This window comes from Felis catus, chromosome B4 (genome assembly GCF_018350175.1).
Source record: "Felis catus isolate Fca126 chromosome B4, F.catus_Fca126_mat1.0, whole genome shotgun sequence".
NCBI classification, from domain to species: Eukaryota; Metazoa; Chordata; class Mammalia; order Carnivora; family Felidae; genus Felis; species Felis catus.
The window spans coordinates 43028584-43046462 of NC_058374.1; the positions used below are offsets into that span (position 1 = coordinate 43028584).

The window sequence follows — 17879 nt, forward strand, 5'->3', positions numbered from 1 at the left end:
ATAAATTTTATTTTTATTGCCTTATCTGTATGGCAAGGCAAACATCTAATTAACAGACATCTGTTCTCTTGTTAATCTGTCTCATGTCAATTTGACTCTTATCAAAAGGACTCTGGAAGGGGACAGAATTCTTGCTCCCGGACACCAGCATTCTGAAATGGAAACAAAGGTGTATAGGAGTATAGCTGAGGTTATGGGTTTTGGACTCAGCTCTACTTAGATGTGTGTCCATAGGGAAGTTATTATTCATGTTCCAACCCTCATTATCTGTAATGGGACAGTCATACCTCATCTTGTTTTATGAAAATTAAATAAGAGATGCATTTAAAGTAGTTATCACAATACTGGGCACATAGTTGCTATAAATGTTAGAGTCAGGTAAGGTAATATCCAAGGTCAAAGCATTTAACCGTCTGTCTTATCTCCAAGAAGACAGGCATAACCTCCAACACCTAGCAAAATACCTGATACCTAGGAAGTATTAACCAATATTCTTTGACTGAGCTAATGAAGCGTGAATTTTATGATGTTTTTTACATTTTAGTTTGATTTATGACAATGGCTTATTGAGAACAGAAAATGAATTGCAGTGGATTGAAGAGGTATTGGGGGGGCAGTTTCTCAGTGGAGACAGGGGTTGTAGTCAACTCAGACGGAAGAGAAGGCCCTACACCATTGGCTGGGTTCTGTAAACTTCCAGAACTTCTGTTTCTTTTACATATAAATGGTAGTTAAATTCAGAGTGTGCCTTAAGGATCACGTGAAATCAAATTTATAAATCTATTCCCATGTAAAAGAAATGCTGTCTACATGTATTCATACATAGTTATTTTCCTCCAAGTTGAAACTGGCTTTATTTTCCACTATTCTTTTGGAAAATGCAAGGGGCATGAGGAAAGACAAAGTAAAAAGCCGTTGGTGGAGTTAAGAATAATAATCATGTTTCTCTCATCCTGATGGGGATTGTAGTGCAGAGTCTCAACAGATAAAAAGAACCCTTTTTTATATGAATAAGAATTGATCAGAGAACCAGTGGAAATTAACATAATTGTGCTGAATGGGTCAAAGGGCAGCACCAGAGGAACCTTTAAAGCCTACACAGTTTGGGGAATGTTAAGTATGATCCTAGGATTTAAGTGGCTGGGGAAGGATTTAGACATAAGAAATGAGACCTGGGGGGGAAAAAAAAAAGAAATGAGATCTGGGATCGAGGGGAGGCTAAGAATCAGGGGCGATCTATGGTTGCAAAAACGACAGGAACTGCGTGGCTTATACAGTTTAATGTGCACTTACTATATCGTCTGAGAATGTTCACTTCCACCATGGAACACAACCGAAATTTTTGTAACACGTACGGCACATTAATTACAGAGAAATTAGCAGCCAGTAGGACATATTAGATTTAGGTGGGCAGAGTATATGTGCACAGAGCCCCGAAAGGAATGGAAGGAGCCAGAGAAGCCTTATTATTTAGCACCTCTTATTTAGCAAGCGGGGCAGGGGCAGAGAGAGAGGGAGAATCTCAAGCAGGCTCTGCACTGTCAGCATAGAACCCCAAATGGGGCTTGAACTCCTGAAACCGAGATATCCTGACGCGAGTCAAAATAGAGTCAGACGCTCAACCAACTGAGCCACTCAGGCAGCCCGACAGCATCTGTTAAGTCTTCACTTAAATTGGCCATCCATCCTTGACCCCGTTCCAGCCCCACATGTATAATGCTCAGGTAGTGAAAATAAATTCCACAGCGGTTCATCAAGCTAAGGAGAGCTGCTCTTGCGGCCAGGAACACTTGCCAGGGTGTCTGCAATAGAGCATGCCTGTGTGACTGTGTCCAGGGACATTCCTTCTGCAGGACCCCGGCCCTTCGACCTCAGGTTCTGCTCCTCAGTCTTTGCAGTCACATCAGGCACCAGAGACATATTTGAACATCGCCACCCTTTCTATCCTCCTTGCGCCCTGTCCCTACGTATGTGAGCGTGACCCATCTCATTCCCCATACTTTGTTGGCGTGAGAGTGTGATCAGATTGATTTCATAGGATTCTAGCACCTTTATATCTTGAATATATATATTTAAATATATATGTATATTTAATAGATGTATTTAAATGTATATGTATATTTAATGTTCATTTATTTTGAGAGACAGGGAGAGCCAAAGTATGGGAGGGGCATAGAGAGAGAGAGAGAAAGACAACCCACACTGTCAGCCCGGAGCCCCAGGCGGGGCTCGAACTCGCGAACCATGAGATCATGACCTGCGCTGAAATCAAGACTCCAACGTTCAGCCGACTGAGCCGCCCACGGGCCTCTGATTCTAGCGTCTTAACCTGATCTTTTCTTTTCTTTTTTTTTTTTTTTTTAATTTTTTTTTTTTCAACATTTATTTATTTTTGGGACAGAGAGAGACAGAGCATGAACGGGGGAGGGGCAGAGAGAGGGAAGACACAGAATCGGAAATAGGCTCCAGGCTCCGAGCCATCAGCCCAGAGCCCGACGCGGGGCTCGAACTCACGGACCGCGAGATCGTGACCTGGCTGAAGTCGGACGCTTAACCGACCGCGCCACCCAGGCGCCCCATTAACCTGATCTTTTCTGATAGCTTGCTTGGTAGTAGACCTGGAGGTAATGCTACCATTGGCGAAGTAATTTCTTGGCTTAACCTTTTCAAGTTCCCAAGAAACGCTTTCTTCTAGGACCACAGTTTTACATCGACCACCCACAACCCGGGAATCCTTCAAGGAAAAACTTGCCAGCAGCCGCTGCTTCTTTTAAATCAGGTTTCGCTTCAACCTCACGCAGAGGAACCTATTCAAATGCCTACATTTCAGCATCCTCACTCGAACTAACTTCCTGTGCCGGAAGCTTTTGTCTGCCCCAATTGGCTTCTTTATTTAACAAATTCTCTTTATCTCCCGCTTGAGGCAAAGCTCACGCGGCCCCCAGGAGGCATGCAATATTTACTAAAGTTCCTCCCCCACTTGCCTGCCCCTGTCTGGCAGTTACCTGCTCTTTCCTTTAGGTTTGCAGTCGTGGCCTGTTTTTTTCCCCGTAGACACCCAGTTTTCTGAATAGTAGGATTATTCAGAACAGAATTAAACTTGTCCTTTACCCCGAGAACCGGGTGCTTGAAATTCAGTAAGCAAAGGCTCCTAATCCTACCGCACTAAAAGCTTTGAATCTAGGCTGTGAAATTCAGACGACCCAGGCAAACCGACCCGGTGCGCTTCTTCCTTTCAGGTCCAAACCGAAAGGGGAATGGAAGCTGAAAACGAAGAAAAAGTGAATTTTAAAAACTGAAATATGAGAAAGTAACTTAAATATGACCCCGGAGGTAACAACCACCTCCTCTCGGAGGAGGGAGAGAGCAAGATTTTCACAAGAAAGGGATGTAAAAAGATGGAGGGGCTTGGCAGGTGCGCTTATAATTAATTTCCTTTCTGCCTTATCTCTATCATACTAGTTTATATTCCTGGCGATTCTGTGACCAAAAGGGTAAGTGAAAGGTCTTAAAGTTGAGTTTGCACCTCTCCTCATTCTTCTTGGCAACTTTGTCAAGCTTTTATATGGCTTACTTAAGAAGATAGTGAATTTTGCTTTTATTAACTTTATTCTCAAAGAGCAATCTTTTACCTTCTTAGGTATTGTGTGTGTGTGTGTGTGTGTGTGTGTATGTTAATAGCAACATAATATATATAATAACATATATTATAATATATATAATATATAATAGCATATATATGTTAATAGCAACATAATTTGTAGTGGTAAATCACCAAAACAGAAGCAATTTTAAATAACTTACAGTGCATCTGTAATGTGTAATATAACAATTGAGTCAGTTCTAAATTTACTGGTATGAAGAAACAATAAATTTACTGGTGTGGAAAGATCTGTATGATATATTCTTTTTTTTTTTTTAACATTATTATTTTAGAAAGAGAGGGCAAGCAGGGGAGAGGGGCAGAGAGAGAGAGGGATAGAATCTCCTGGCTCAGCATGGAGCCCCAATGCTGGATCCCAGACCCCGGGATCATGACCTGAGCCCCAATCAAGAGTCAGACACTCAACAGCCTGAGCCACCCAGGTAGTCCTCTCTCTCTCTCTTTTTTTTTTAATTAAACCAAGCATGGCTGACTCAGTCAGAAGATCAGTCAGTCTTGATCTCTGGGTTGGTAGGTTCAAGCCCCACATTGTGTAGACATTACAAAAAAAAAAAAAAAGAAAGAGAGAGATAATAAATAAAAACATTCATTTTTCTATGTTCATGAGCACAATCCTTTTTATTTAATTTTAATTTCATTTATTTTATTTTATTTTATTTTATTTTATTTTTAAAATTTTTTAACGTTTATTTATTTTTGAGACAGAGAGAGACAGAGCATGAACGGGGGAGGGTCAGAGAGAGGGAGACACAGAATCCGAAACAAGCTCCAGGCTCTAAGCTGTCAGCACAGAGCCCGACGCGGGGCTCGAACTCATGGACTGCGAAATCATGACCCGAGCCGAAGTCGGTCCCTTAACCGACTGAGCCACCCAGGCGCACCAAATTTCATTTATTTTAAAATAAGCTCTATGCCCAACGTTGACTCGGACTCACAATCCTAGAAATCAAGTGTCATAGGCTCTCCTGACTGAACCAGCCAGCTGCTACCGCTCCCCTCCACCCCCGGCCACCCCAGGATATACTTTTAAGTAGAAAAAGCAAGTTGCAGAACAAAATGCTTGCTGGTATTCCATATTAGGATAGGAAAAATAGGTTATAATTCTATTGTGTGTCACGTGTACACATGGAAATGTCTGGAAAGATAATATCAAAGTTAACAGTGATGTTGAAAGTTAACTTTATGTAATAATCTTCTCTTAATATTGTACAAATAGCTTTTGTTTTTTTAAGGGAATGACAGAGTCACACTGAGATGTAAGAAAGAGCCCCCAAACTTAATATTTCCCTGTAGTTCAATGACCTTCACCCTGATGTTCTTCCCGTCAGAAATGTTGTTAAAGAGAATATTCAAGAAGGAGACCATCTCAACCTTGGCTGATACATTTCAGGAAAATAGGAAATCTTTTTTAAGAATGCAACTATAGGAGTGGTTGGCTGGCTCAGTTGGAAGAACATGCGACTCGATTTTGGGTCGTTGAGTTTGGAGCCCCATCTTGCGTGTAGAGATCACTTAAATAAATAAATTTTAAATAATGTAATTATCAATTTTTAGGATTCTTCCAAATATATACCTCTAAATTCTGACATGCAAAGAGGTTGAAGATAGAATGCTAAGTGGAGCAAAAAAAACAAAAACAAAAACAAAAACAAACCAAACCTCTCAGAAGAGAATGTATGGTATGATCCTGTTACAATATATATAAAAATTCGCTTAAAATCACCCAGGGGGTGCCTGGGTGGCTCAGTTGGCTAAGCATCTGACTTGGGCTCAGGTCCCGATCTCACAGATTGTGAGTTCTAGTCCTTCATCGGGCTCTCTGCTGTCCGTGCAGTGCTGGCTTTGGAGCCTCTCTCTGCCCCTCCCCCCTTTCGTGCGCGCATGTGCACACTCTCTCAAAAATGAAAACATTTATAAAAAAGACCATCCAGGGGCGCCTGGGTGGCTCAGTCGGTTAAGCGTCCGACTTCAGCTCAGGTCATGATCTCGCAGTCTGTGGGTTCGAGCCCTGCGTCGGGCTCTGGGCTGACAGCTCAGAGCCTGGAACCTGTTTCAGATTCTGTGTCTCCCTCTTTCTCTGACCCTCCCCTGTTCATGCTCTCTGTCTCAAAAATAAATAAATGTTAAAAAAATTAAAAAAAAAAAAGACCATCCATATGACGTATACTAAAATACCTGTAGAAATTAAACTGTGCTTACTAGATTTGATTTACTGTTCATTTCTCTATTGTTTAAATTTGTTCTCCATAGCACGTTTTAGTTTTGCAGTCAAAAAGGTCCAGACAGCTTCTTTCTGCCTGTAGGCGTCCTGTGCTTTGATGAAAACACCTTTCTGTACTGGAGTGGGGAGGGTGGGGAGAGGCTCAATCTCTTAAAAAAAAAAAATAAACCCAGACTCTGGTTCCCTGATGATAGTGGGGTTCCCAGAGGTGTTTTGTCTTTACCCTGACAGGTGCCTGTTTGAAGACACAGGAGGTGACTGGCATTTCCAAACTGGCTAATCCCCAAAAGAAAACGCTAAACACCAGCAATTCTTTTTTCCTTCTTTTCTTTCAATCCTTCTTTTCCCCTTCTTTTCATTTCCAGAACCATGTTTTAAATGTAACAGGTGTTCTGCCACTCTAAGTCTTTAATTCTTAGCCATTCCCTTGCCTATTCCCAATGTCTTATAGCTGAACTTAGTCCAAAGCAGAAACAAGCAGAGATCAAGGGTGTAAAAACATCTGTTACATGACAAGGTTCAATACTAGAGAGCTAACTGCAGTTTCTGAAGACTTTGCGGGGCCTGGGTGGCTCAGTTGGTTGAGTGTCCGACTTTGGCTCAGGTCATGATCTTGCAGTCTGGGAGTTTGAGCCCTGAGCTCTGTGCTGACAGCTCCAGGGTTTGGAGCCTGCTCTGGATTCTGTCTCCTTCTGTCTCCGCCCCTCCCCCACTTGTGCTGTCTCTCCCCAAAAATAAAATTTTAAAAAATTTAAAAAAAAAGAAAAAAAGACTATCACTTTATACTAGCTATTTTCCCAAGGTCCTAGGTTCTTCCTCATATGTGTTGACAATTCGTTATGTGCATTTAGTTTTTTTTTTTTTTAATGTTTATTTATTTTTGAGACAGAGAGAGACAGAGCATGAACAGGGGAGGGTCAGAGAGAGGGAGACACAGAATCCGAAGCAGGCCCCAGGCTCTGAGCTGTCAGCACAGAGCCCGACGCCGGGCTCGAACTCACGGACTGTGAAATCATGACCTGAGCCGAAGTCGGACGTTTAACTGACCGAGCCACCCAGGCGCCCCTGCATTTAGTTTTAGAGCAAAGGATTTCATAAAAATGTTAGTGATATATTACCTTTTTTTATGAGTTTATTTATTTATCTATTTTTGAGAAAGAGAATGGGGGAAGGGGCAGAGAGAGAGGGGGACGGAGTATCCGAAGCAGGCTCCACGCTGACAGCAGAGAGCCCAATGCCCGGCTCAAACTCACCAACTGGGAGATCATGACCTGAGCCAAAGTCCAATCCTTAACGGAGCCACCTAGGTGCCTCCCTTTTTTTTTTTATTTATTTTTATTTTTATTTTTTTAATTAATTTTTTTTTTAACGTTTATTTATTTTTGAGACAGAGAGAGACAGAGCATGAACAGGGGAGGGGCAGAGAGAGAGGGAGACACAGAATCGGAAACAGGCTCCAGGCTCTGAGCCATCAGCCCAGAGCCCGACGCGGGGCACGAACTCACGGACCGCGAGATCGTGACCTGGCTGAAGTCAGACGCTTAACCTGACCTGGCTGAAGTCGGACGCTTAACCGACTGCGCCACCCAGGCGCCCCTCCCTTTTTTTTTTTTTTAAAGTAAGCCCTACACCCAACGTGGTTTGAACCTGAGTCAAGGGTTATCCGCTCCACTGACTGAGCCAGCCAGGCTCCCTAGTGACAGATCTTAAAACGCTCTAATCTCTTAAAAGAATTTTTCCTTCACTCAATACACTTAAATGAAAAAGCCAGGTGGCAGAACAGTGAAATCACGTTTTTAAAAACGTCATACTGGGGGGGGGAGGGGAGTCGGGGGGCATCTGGGTGGCTTAGTTTGGCTCAGGTCAGGATCTCAGTTTGTGAGTTCAAGCACCCCATTGGGCTCTCCGCTGTGGGCACAAAACCTGCTTCAGATCCTATCTGCCTCTCTTTCTGCCACTTCCCCAACTTGTGCTCTTCTCAAAAGTAAACATTAAGAAAAAAAAAAAAGTCCTACTCAGATCTGCTTCAATAACAAAATGAAAATAATAGGGATTTAGAGACTTCATGTACTATTTTAATCGTTCAATCAATGCTTTGTTTTCATGATTCACTCAGTTCATAACATAGCGCTTGGCACAAAATTCAACTATCTGACAACTTTTAAAAGAATATTGTGTTGTACCTAGGTATAGGCAGAAATTACCCCTGATGTCATTTGTCAAATGTCTAGAGAATTTGGATGGTCCCACAGCAACAATGGAAAATTGGGGAAACCATGAGGGCAATGACCAGGAAAACTGCCTTAGTGGATCAGTCTGTGTCTGCTTCAGAAAGTAGATGTTGCCAGGGAGCAAGAAGGCAGTGGTGATTAAACGTGCTCTGATTCGGGGCGCCTGGGTGGCGCAGTCGGTTGGGCGTCCAACTTCGGCTCAGGTCATGATCTCACGGTCTGGGAGTTCGAGCCCCGCATCAGGCTCTGGGCTGATGGCTCGGAGCCTGGAGCCTGTTTCCGATTCTGTGTCTCCCTCTCTCTCTGCCCCTCCCCCGTTCAAGCTCTGTCTCTCTGTCTCAAAAATAAACATTGAAAAAAAAAAACATTAAAAAAAAAATAAAAGTGCTCTGATTCAGATCAATTCAGGGTGAACTGGGATGGAAAAGGATAGTAAAAAGAAATATTAGTATAGTTCATAGATGCCTGCTTTGATTCGTCTAAGGGGAAAACATAATTTACCTGGGGAAAAAAAGTATTCCCAACTAGCCTCAGAATTTAAACATGTCTCTGATCCAGTTTATGTTAACACTAATATATTTGTAGATTTACTTTAAGTTTTTATTTTGAGAGAGAGAGAGAGCGCGCACACCAGCAGGGGAGGGGCAGAAAGGAGAGACAGAATCCCAAGCAAAGCACAGTTTGAGGCTCGAACTCATGAACCATGAAATCATGACCTGAGCTGAAATCAAGAGTCGGAGACCTAATCAACTGTACCACCCAGGTGCCCCTATACTTTTTTATTTTATTTAAAAAAATTTTTAATGTTTATTTTTGAGACAGAGACAGAATGCGAGTGGGTTGGGACAGAGAGAGGGAGACACAGAATCCGAGGCAGGCTCCAGGCTCTGAGCTGTCAGCACAGAGCCCGACGTGGGGCTCGAACTCACGAGCTGCGAGATCATGACCTGAGCTGAAGTCGGACGCTCAACGACTGAGCCACCCGGGCGCTCCTATACTTTATTTTTTAAAAGATTATTTTAAGAGCGAGAGAAAGGGGAGGGGCAGAAAGAGAGGAGCATCCCAAGCCGGCTCCACACTGCCAGCAGGAAGCCCAACGCGGGGCCCGAACTCAGAAACCGGAGAGGTCTGGACCTGAGCCAAAACCAAGAGTTGGACGTTCTGAAACATTGATATTGTGCTTTGTAGTTTGTCTATAAACTTAACAAGTCCCTTTTTAAATAAAAGCTGGCATTATGGGGCGCCTGGGTGGCGCAGTCGGTTAAGCGTCCGACTTCAGCCAGGTCACGATCTCGCGGTCCGTGAGTTCGAGCCCCGCGTCAGGCTCTGGGCTGATGGCTCGGAGCCTGGAGCCTGTTTCCGATTCTGTGTCTCCCTCTCTCTCTGCCCCTCCCCCGTTCATGCTCTGTCTCTCTGTCCCCAAAAAAAAAAAAATAAATGTTGAAAAAAAATAAATAAAAGCTGGCATTAAAAGGTCTTAAAAGACCTTAAAAGAAGCTTATTTCCACACAGTGCCTTCTGGCACAGTACAATTGTAGAGAAGAGTGGACACATCCCTGGTGTGAGTTACAGGGTGAGATTCCAATTGGTTGACCTTTTCCCCTCCTTCTCCAGTCTTCTCTACCTTCCATTATTACCTATTCCCTGGCTGCCCTTTATTTAAGCCTCTTTACAAACCTAAAAGCTGTTTATCACTTTTCTGCTTCTAATCTTCCAGATGGGGCACTCTTCTTTAACTCCCAATAACCACAAATTTTATTGTTTCAATACTATTACACACACAAGGAGGAAAAAAGTTCGTTGAGGTTTAATTAACCAGTCACCTAGCTTTGTATACTTAGCTACCTTTTCCTTACTTTTTTTTTGTCCCTTTACTTTACTTTTGTCCCTTTCTAAGAGCAGCCTCTTAGCAGAATCTTAAAGAGATTTCAGTTAATTGGTCCTTCCCACATCAAAAGACTCTAATAAAGACCCGTGTTTAGCCAAGTTTTTTAGTCACTGAGCTACTGAAGAAATCAGGGTAGAGACAACTAAAAGATAAAGTGGGTATTTATTTGTACTTAAATCTATCATAAACCACCAGCCAGACTGGTCCTATCATCACGACACATTAAAATATAAAAACAGCTTTCTACAAATACTGGAATAACGAACAGGTCAGGAGTTGTAGTTAAACCAGCACAGGGGGCAGAGGAAATGAACGACGCACAATATAACTTAACCCTCCACCGTTAACAATTGAGGTTGTTAAGCCTCACTATCTCAGAAAATACAAATAATCCTTCATCACATCTTTGTATTTTTACTTCCTATTCTTGTGGTTAAATTCTGGAGCCTAAAGATATACAAATTAGTGTTGTATCTAGTTATCTAGAGCCAGAAACATATTTCCGCATGTTGTTCAAAGCAGCCAAAGCTACGGAATCCTCTTTGATGAGACTCCTGCCGTTCCCCCTTGATGGACAGAATAAACATAATGAAAAGCAGAATATCAAGGCAGAGATAGAGGATCCTAACAGACAAATCCTAGAAGTAATACAGCCATCGCCCAAATGGAGACGGATGAATACGCTCATGGTCACGCGACTTCAGGCTGTATGTTCAGGGTAGTTTGGGAATAAATCCATTATTTGCTGGGCACTAAAATACTTGGCCGTTTGCTGTATCACACTGTGGCTTTCCCCAGTCGTTTCTAAGATGGACTGCAAATCGCTGACAGAATTTTGCTGTAACTGTATCTGGGGCTGCGGGGATTCCTCTCCACAGTCGTGCAGCTGGCTGTTCCAGCCCTGGCCATTCCAGGCTTGGGGGCACCAGGTCTGACTGTTCCAGGTCTGGTTGCTCCACGACTGACTGTTCCAGGTCTGGTTGCTCCACGACTGGCTGTTCCAGGTCTGGTTGCTCCACGACTGGCTGTTCCAGGTCTGGTTGCCCCATATTGGAAGGTTTCCGGAAGTGTTCATCAGGTATCCCTGGTGATAGGAATAGAAGCCTGGGTATTCTGGATTTGCAGAGCTGTTCTGAAAGAGAACGGTAGATCAACTGAAAGGCTAGAAAGAAAATCAGGATGGTCTGCAGCCGGGGTTCTAACGCGTTAGCAAGGACCAAAACGAAAAAGCCGTGGAAAAGAAAGCAGAGGCATGCCTGGCTGGCTCAGTCAGTAGAGCATGCTACTCTTGATCTCAGGGTCGTGAGTTCAAGCCCCACGCTGGGCATGAAGCCTAGTTGGAAAAAAAAAGAGGGGGCGCCTGGGTGGCGCAGTCGGTTAAGCGTCCGACTTCAGCCAGGTCACGATCTCGCGGTCCGTGAGTTCGAGCCCCGCGTCGGGCTCTGGGCTGATGGCTCAGAGCCTGGAGCCTGTTTCCAATTCTGTGTCTCCCTCTCTCTCTGCCCCTCCCCCGTTCATGCTCTGTCTCTCTCTGTCCCACAAATAATTAAACGTTGAAAAAAAAAATTAAAAAAAAAAAAAAAGAAAAAAAAAAAGAGGAGGAAAATACGTTTCCTGTTACCTGAGACACAGTGTTGTTATTCTTTGGCCAGTTGTTTTTTTGCCACCTCTTGCATTTCATTCTCTGGTTCTGGAACCAGGTCTTAACCTACAAAGAAAAAGGTGACAGGAAAACAGGAAAACATAAAACACCAGTAATGTGGATCAAAGAATATTGTTAACAATTCCCCCCCCACCCCCGCCCCGTCCACAATTACAACTATTTAAAGCTCAGAAAACTGAAACTTCTAGAGTCCTTTCTGAAATCTTGAAACCATTTTCTATGAATGAATGTCACAGCCCCTCAGGTCAGTTGGCTGCTTTTTAATAAACCTAACCAGGGGCGTCCGACTTCAGCCAGGTCACGATCTCACGGTCCGTGAGTTCGAGCCCTGCATCAGGCTCTGGGCTGATGGCTGGCTCGGAGCCTGGAGCCTGTTTCCGATTCTGTGTCTCCCCCTCTCTCTGCCCCTCTCCCGTTCATGCTCTGTCTCTCTCTGTCCCAAAAATAAATAAAAAACGTTGAAAAAAAATAAATAAATAAACCTAACCAGTTTGAGAAAAACCACTGCCTATCTATTCTAGAACGTTCACATTAAATGTCTACCTATCTCCCTTTTCATAGTTTACCCACACCAGTAGTCAGCTAAAGGTACTTTGTTTGCAATAAAGAAGGCTCCCCCATAAGCGCGCTTCCATTTAACGTGATAATGGTGGTCATTTCAACTCAAGAAATATGAAATATACCACAAGGACAACTATTTGGAAAATATCAAATCTATTTAAGCATCCAAGAAGCGTAAATTTCCAGGTGATTTGTAAAGTATAAGGTAGAAAATGACATTAAGGAGGACCAGAAGTATTTATATACTTAGACTAAGTATGGCACCAGTGACAGAAAACCATACAATATCTGACTGCAAAATATGCAAGAATATGGAAAATGATTAACCTCGCTAGTAATGAAATGCACACAAACAAGAGATTCCAGTTTTATTTTAATGAGGAGCAGTGTTGGTTAGGGACTCTCCTAACCTGGAAGATGGGAATACATGCATCTCCTTTGATTAAGGAAAAATCGGCAACATTTTCACGATTTTGGCTTGTGCAACAGGGAAAAGTGGTTAAATAAACCATGGCATATTAACACATTACAACGTTAAAAAAATGGTCACGGGGGGCGCCTGGGTGGCTCAGTCGGTTGAGCGGCCGACTTTGGCTCAGGTCATGATCTCACGATTCGTGAGTTCGAGCCCCGCATCGGGCTCTGTGCTGACAGCTCAGAGCCTGGAGCCTGTTTCAGATTCTGTGTCTCCCTCTCTCTGACCCTCCCCCGTTCATGCTGTCTCTGTCTCAAAAACAAATAAACGTTAAAAAAAAAAATTAAAAAAAATATGGTCACGAAACATTGCAAAGATCCTACTGTCATATGAAAATTATCTGTAGGCGGTACCTAAGCCTACAGATGCACACACAGATGTTAGGAAATGCTCATCTGCAAATGGGGTTTTTTATTTCGCACTGCAAGAACAAGTAGGCAAACTCTACCTGCTTATAGCTAAGGTTCAGAATGTTGGAAAGTTCTTGCATCTGCTGGAGACTGAGGTATTTCTGCCTCTGAAATCTATCATTGAGTACATATAGCTGGGTCTGAGAGAAGACGGTTCTGATCTTCTGTTTCTTGCCCTGAGCTGGATCGTCCTTCTTCGCGGTGATCTCCTCTGCAGAAGTGGGCAGCACTTTTACTCTGGGGCTGGTGGAAGAATCGGGGCTGCCCTGAGCAAGTAGATCCATGCAGGAAGGAAGAGGAGAGACTGTTGGGAATAAAACAACACTTTTCTCTAAAACCTTTCAAATAGCAAATTACATTCGCCAACCTATGGTTGTCGAAGCATTTTTTGAGAGCCCTCAACCTCAGAATCAGGTAGTAGGTAAAAATTTACCTCTTGTGTGACCCCCGAACACTAGTTGGGAAGCAGAGTGGGACTCAACTTTTTTTTTTTTTAAAGACTTTACTTTTTAATGTTTATTTTTGACAGAGCAGAGCATGCGCATTTGGGAGAGAGAGCGGGGGAGGAGCAGAAAAAGAGGACAAGGAACCCAAGTGGGCTCTGCGGGAGACCAACACGGGGGGGGGGGGGGGGGGCAATTCAGGAACTGAGCCGAAATGGGACACTTAACCAACTCAGCCACCCAGGTGCCCCAAGATTTTATTTTTAAGTAATCCCTATGGCCAACATGGGGCTCGAACTCACAACCTTGAGATCAAGAGTCACATGCTCCACTGACCGAGCCAGCCAGGTGCTCCTCAAACCTCGTAGACAAAAGCTTTCTACTGCAAATCGATGCTCAAGAGTCCATGCTGGGACTGTCCAGAAAAGTCACAGGGAATGATCACTGGAGTCCCCTCCCCCCACCGCCCCTATCACGTCCCTTCCTAACTTCGTTTTGTAAAGTTAATCATCCCCTACATCATATTTAATACTGTAGGATCAGTTTCTGGGGACCCTTTAAAATCCACAGTTTAGGGGCGCCTGGGTGGCTCAAGTCGGTTAAGTGTCTGACTTCAGCTCCGGTCTTGATCTCCGGGTTGGTGGGTTCGAGAGGCTCGCATTGGGCTCTCTGTGGTCAGCAGAGTCCGCTTTGGACCATTTGTCTCCATCCCAGTCTGCCCACCCCCCGCCACCCCCGCTCACGTGCGTGCTTCCTCCCCTCCAAAAAAAAACTAAAAATTATATTGCCTAGATTTAGTAGCCGTTTAAACTCTTTAATTTCTACCCTAGTCATGGAATAAAGAGACAGCCTTTACGAGGCAAAAATTCACAATCTTGTGCTTCTTGTAAGCGGGCGAGACCAAGGACTTCAGTGGGGGCATCTCCTAAAAAAACCGGTCTCTATAAACTTGCACTTGGCTTGCTGCGGACACGCCCACTTGCTCATTCCCGAGCCATTTCTCACAATCCAGCGCTGTATTTTCAATGTTCGGAATTATAAAAGGGCATCGACATGAAGTTTAGGAAAACCGGGGAACATTAAAATCCAACAATCCAATAAAGCAGTTTCTTAGTCCTTCTCCAACAGCTTGGTTTTAGGGGTAATCATGTAAACAATGTTTAAACGATTATTTTTACCATGAACCTTAAAAGTGGTTTTTCTCGGGTAAACATTCGTTTACGTTTTCATTTTTAACAATTACTGCCGAATTGATTCACAAAAAAGCGGTGCGGACTTCACAGCAAACTGATCATCCCCCACCCCTGCGATTACCATGGAGAAGCCAACCTGGGTTTCAAATTTGGGCTCTCGCCCCTGAATGTCAGCAGGTTAAACCTTCTGGGATCTTCTACCATAAAATGGGGTGGACATTTCCTCAGGATATAGGGGACTTGAGCATAGCAGGCTCTCAGAAATTCGGAGCTGCCCCAGTTAACGCCCACGGAGCCAAAGAGGCAGGGGAGCCACTGCCGCTGTTGTACGAAGGTAGAACTTTTCAACAAGGTGCGATTCATAATTAGCCACGCCATTTCTGGAACGCCTTGAAAACCCGACAAATCAAAAAGGTGATGCTCGCGGCATCCCCTACCCCTAGCTGTGATGTTAGCACTTCTGACTTAATAGTAACATTTGCTGTTACTATGTGCTCAGCACCCAGTCTGTTAAGATGTCTATATCAACTCATTTTTCACAACACATTTGTGTTTCCACGGGGCCTATGCACCTAATGCCTCAATTATCCAGTGAGCCATTGAAATGCCAGCGTCCTGCGGCCCTTGTCGCTTACCTGACACCTGGGACCTGGGTGAAAGGGCACGCACCCACCGAGTTACAACTGGGACAGGTGTCGAGAGGCTTGATAGAGGACACCTGCTTTCATTAATGGGCTGTAATTGCTCACGAGGGAAACGAATGACCCTTCCCCTCCCCAGATTTCACTCTCCCTCAGAGAAATCAGCCTTTCAAGGATTAATTTTCTCTTACCGGTCTCCGTGTGGGGGGTCTCAGCGGATGACATTCGCAAGGGTGCATAATTTTCTTCAGGCCCATCAATCTCAGGCACTGGAGAAGAGTCCCTAGAATCGGGCGCTTCGGGGCAAGGCGGGCATTGGGGCTGAGCTGGATCCGTATTCATGTTGCCGAGTTGAGGGAGGAGAGAAAAAAAAGAGGGAGATGCAGGCTTAGGTGTCTAGGTGGAAGAACTTAAAAGAGAAATCTGAAGATGTCCAGATGTAAGAGTATCAGAAAGACAGGATGCAGTGGCGTCACCACCGAAAGGGCCAAGCACCAACCAACCCAACTTAGCAAAAGGTGAAGATTCTGGAGGCTCTAGATTTATAAGGAAAGCTCGCCCATCCTTAGACCCGCCCCTCCCGGCAGCCCCACGCCCACACACACCCTCGAGAATTCTCAGTTAATCCTGTCTGCCAGTCTCACCAAGGCCATTGTCATGCAAAAGGTAGCTGCCGGGTAGTCCAGACTGGGTGGGGAACGGGAAAACTGGGGCCACAGGACCTAGGAGCAAAAGTAAACCCGGCAATTAAATATTTCTGGGTTCACCACGTTTCCGTCTTTTAAAATCAAAGATGCACTTGAGGCGCCTCAGACGATTGAATCTTCCACTCGGGCAGTTAATATCTTGATCTAAGGCCCCGTAGGGTCTCAACATCGAGCTGGTTATGGCAGAAGCTCCAACCACGTAGCTCTATTTTCCTCCTGAGTCCCCCTAAGGTCACAATAAGACGCACATTGTATGTTGCTAAGGCGTCAGTGGATGTTAAAAATAGTACTTGTTTTCAACTCCCTCTTCTTGTTTTTTAGCTGTCGAGAGACAGGCTTGTCTTTGCCCCAGGACTGTTGTCTCCTTTAACAAAAGCCAGAGGAGGGGACCTGTGGCCTGCTGATCTGTAGCTGACTTTGGTGCCTCGTAGGTGATTATGCATTCGCCACCAGTATGGAAAATTTTTCAGTAGTTTTTAGACATGCGTGGCTGGATAGAACCTTGACTCGGTTTCCTCATCTGTACCTTGTCTGTGTTGCTATAAAAATTAGAGGAAATAAAGTGCTAAATCCTCATAATATTTGACACTCAGTGATCTACAAATGGGGGCTATTAATAGGAATTCTGTCTTTATCCTATGCTCATGAGCTCCAAGTTTGAAATTACCTTTTTGTTGTGTTTATTATTTTCATGCAGCGAACAACATGATAGATTGAGAGCAGTCCTTTCTTATTTCATCTGGGACGTTCCTAGATCTAAAATAATGAAATTTATTGACCTGTAAACCAACCCAACTGAAAAGAGGAAGGTAGAGAAGAACATCCTCCAAGCAAATGATATTCCTGTGAATGGATTTGCCAACACATTTGCAACAGGTTTCTTTTAGAATCTGTGTTGGACCTCCTGTCTCTTCTTTTTTTTTTTTTTTTTTTTTTAATGTTTATTTATCTTTGCGATAGAGAGAGACAGAGCGTGAGCAGGGAAGGGGCAGAGACAGAGGGAGACACAGAATCCAAAGCAGGCTCCAGGCTCTGAGCTGTCAGCACAGAGCCTGACGCGGGGCTCGAACTCCTGAACTGGGAGATCATGACCTGAGCCGAAGTCGGCCTCTTTTTCCTTCTCTGGCTCTTTTTTACATTAGCTTTTCCTTCCCTGGCCCGGCAATTCTGTCATGTCCTGCAATCCTACTCCATCCCCGGTTTCAATTTTTTTTTTTCTTTGTTTTCAGTCAGTTTTCCAAAGGAGCAGTTTTTAGGGTTCGGTTTTAGCAGTACATATTTATAGACAAAGATAACAGTCTGCAGCTTTCAATTCTCCTCCCCACTCCCGAATTCAATATTAAAGAAACCTGAGGCACCTGGGTGGCTCAGTTGGCTAAGCTTCCAACTGGCTCAGGTCAAGATCTCAAGGTTCATGAATTCAAGCCCCGCGTCAGGCTCTGTGCTGACATTTGGAGCCTGGAGCCTGCTTCGGATTCTGTCTCCCTCTCTCTGCGCCCTTCCCCCACTTGCACGGTCTCTCTCTCTCAAAAATAAAAGTAGACATTAAAAACATGAATATTGGCGAAGCCTAACATTTCTTCCTCTTTTCCAATCTCCCACCCCTAAAAGTAAACCCTTAGCAAATTCCAATTACATATTTTTCTGAGCTGCAAGCTGATTACACCTGTCACATTCTCTGCTACTTGGGTCTCCACCTAGAGCTGCTGGCTTTGCTCCCACGCAAAGAGAGTTTTGCTCATAACTTGAGGATGCCAATTCGTGAGCATAGGAGTACTGCTG

At 44.1% G+C, this 17879-nt stretch overlaps 1 protein-coding gene across 2 annotated transcripts; it reads right to left on the minus strand.

Annotated features, from left to right (window-relative positions):
• Window positions 1-10147: 10147 nt before the first annotated feature.
• Window positions 10148-15950, minus strand: NANOG (Nanog homeobox). 2 transcript variants are annotated; one of them, XM_045060752.1, is made up of 4 exons: window positions 15582-15950; window positions 13152-13417; window positions 11626-11712; window positions 10148-11131 (listed from the first exon to the last, which is right to left on the minus strand). In XM_045060752.1, the coding sequence occupies exons 1-4, from the start codon at window positions 15730-15732 to the stop codon at window positions 10757-10759; spliced, it is 879 nt and encodes a 292-aa protein (XP_044916687.1). In that variant the 5' UTR covers window positions 15733-15950; the 3' UTR covers window positions 10148-10756. The 2 variants fall into 2 exon arrangements, with proteins under 2 accessions (XP_044916687.1, NP_001166913.1); NM_001173442.1 differs by having other exon boundaries at window positions 10705-11136; window positions 15582-15732.
• Between the last annotated feature and the right edge of the window lie 1929 nt (window positions 15951-17879).

What these genes read in the sequence shown, in the direction of transcription:
- NANOG (NM_001173442.1), bottom strand. Translation starts at nt 15,732, where the DNA reads ATGAATACGGATCCAGCTCAGCCCCAATGCCCGCCTTGCCCCGAAGCG. An exon ending in TGAACCTTAGCTATAAGCAG is followed by an intron (nt 11,713 to 13,151) that starts GTAGAGTTTGCC and finishes TTTTCTTTGTAG; the next exon opens with GTTAAGACCTGGTTCCAGAA. An exon ending in ATAACAACACTGTGTCTCAG is followed by an intron (nt 11,137 to 11,625) that starts GTAACAGGAAAC and finishes GTTCTCTTTCAG; the next exon opens with AACAGCTCTGCAAATCCAGA.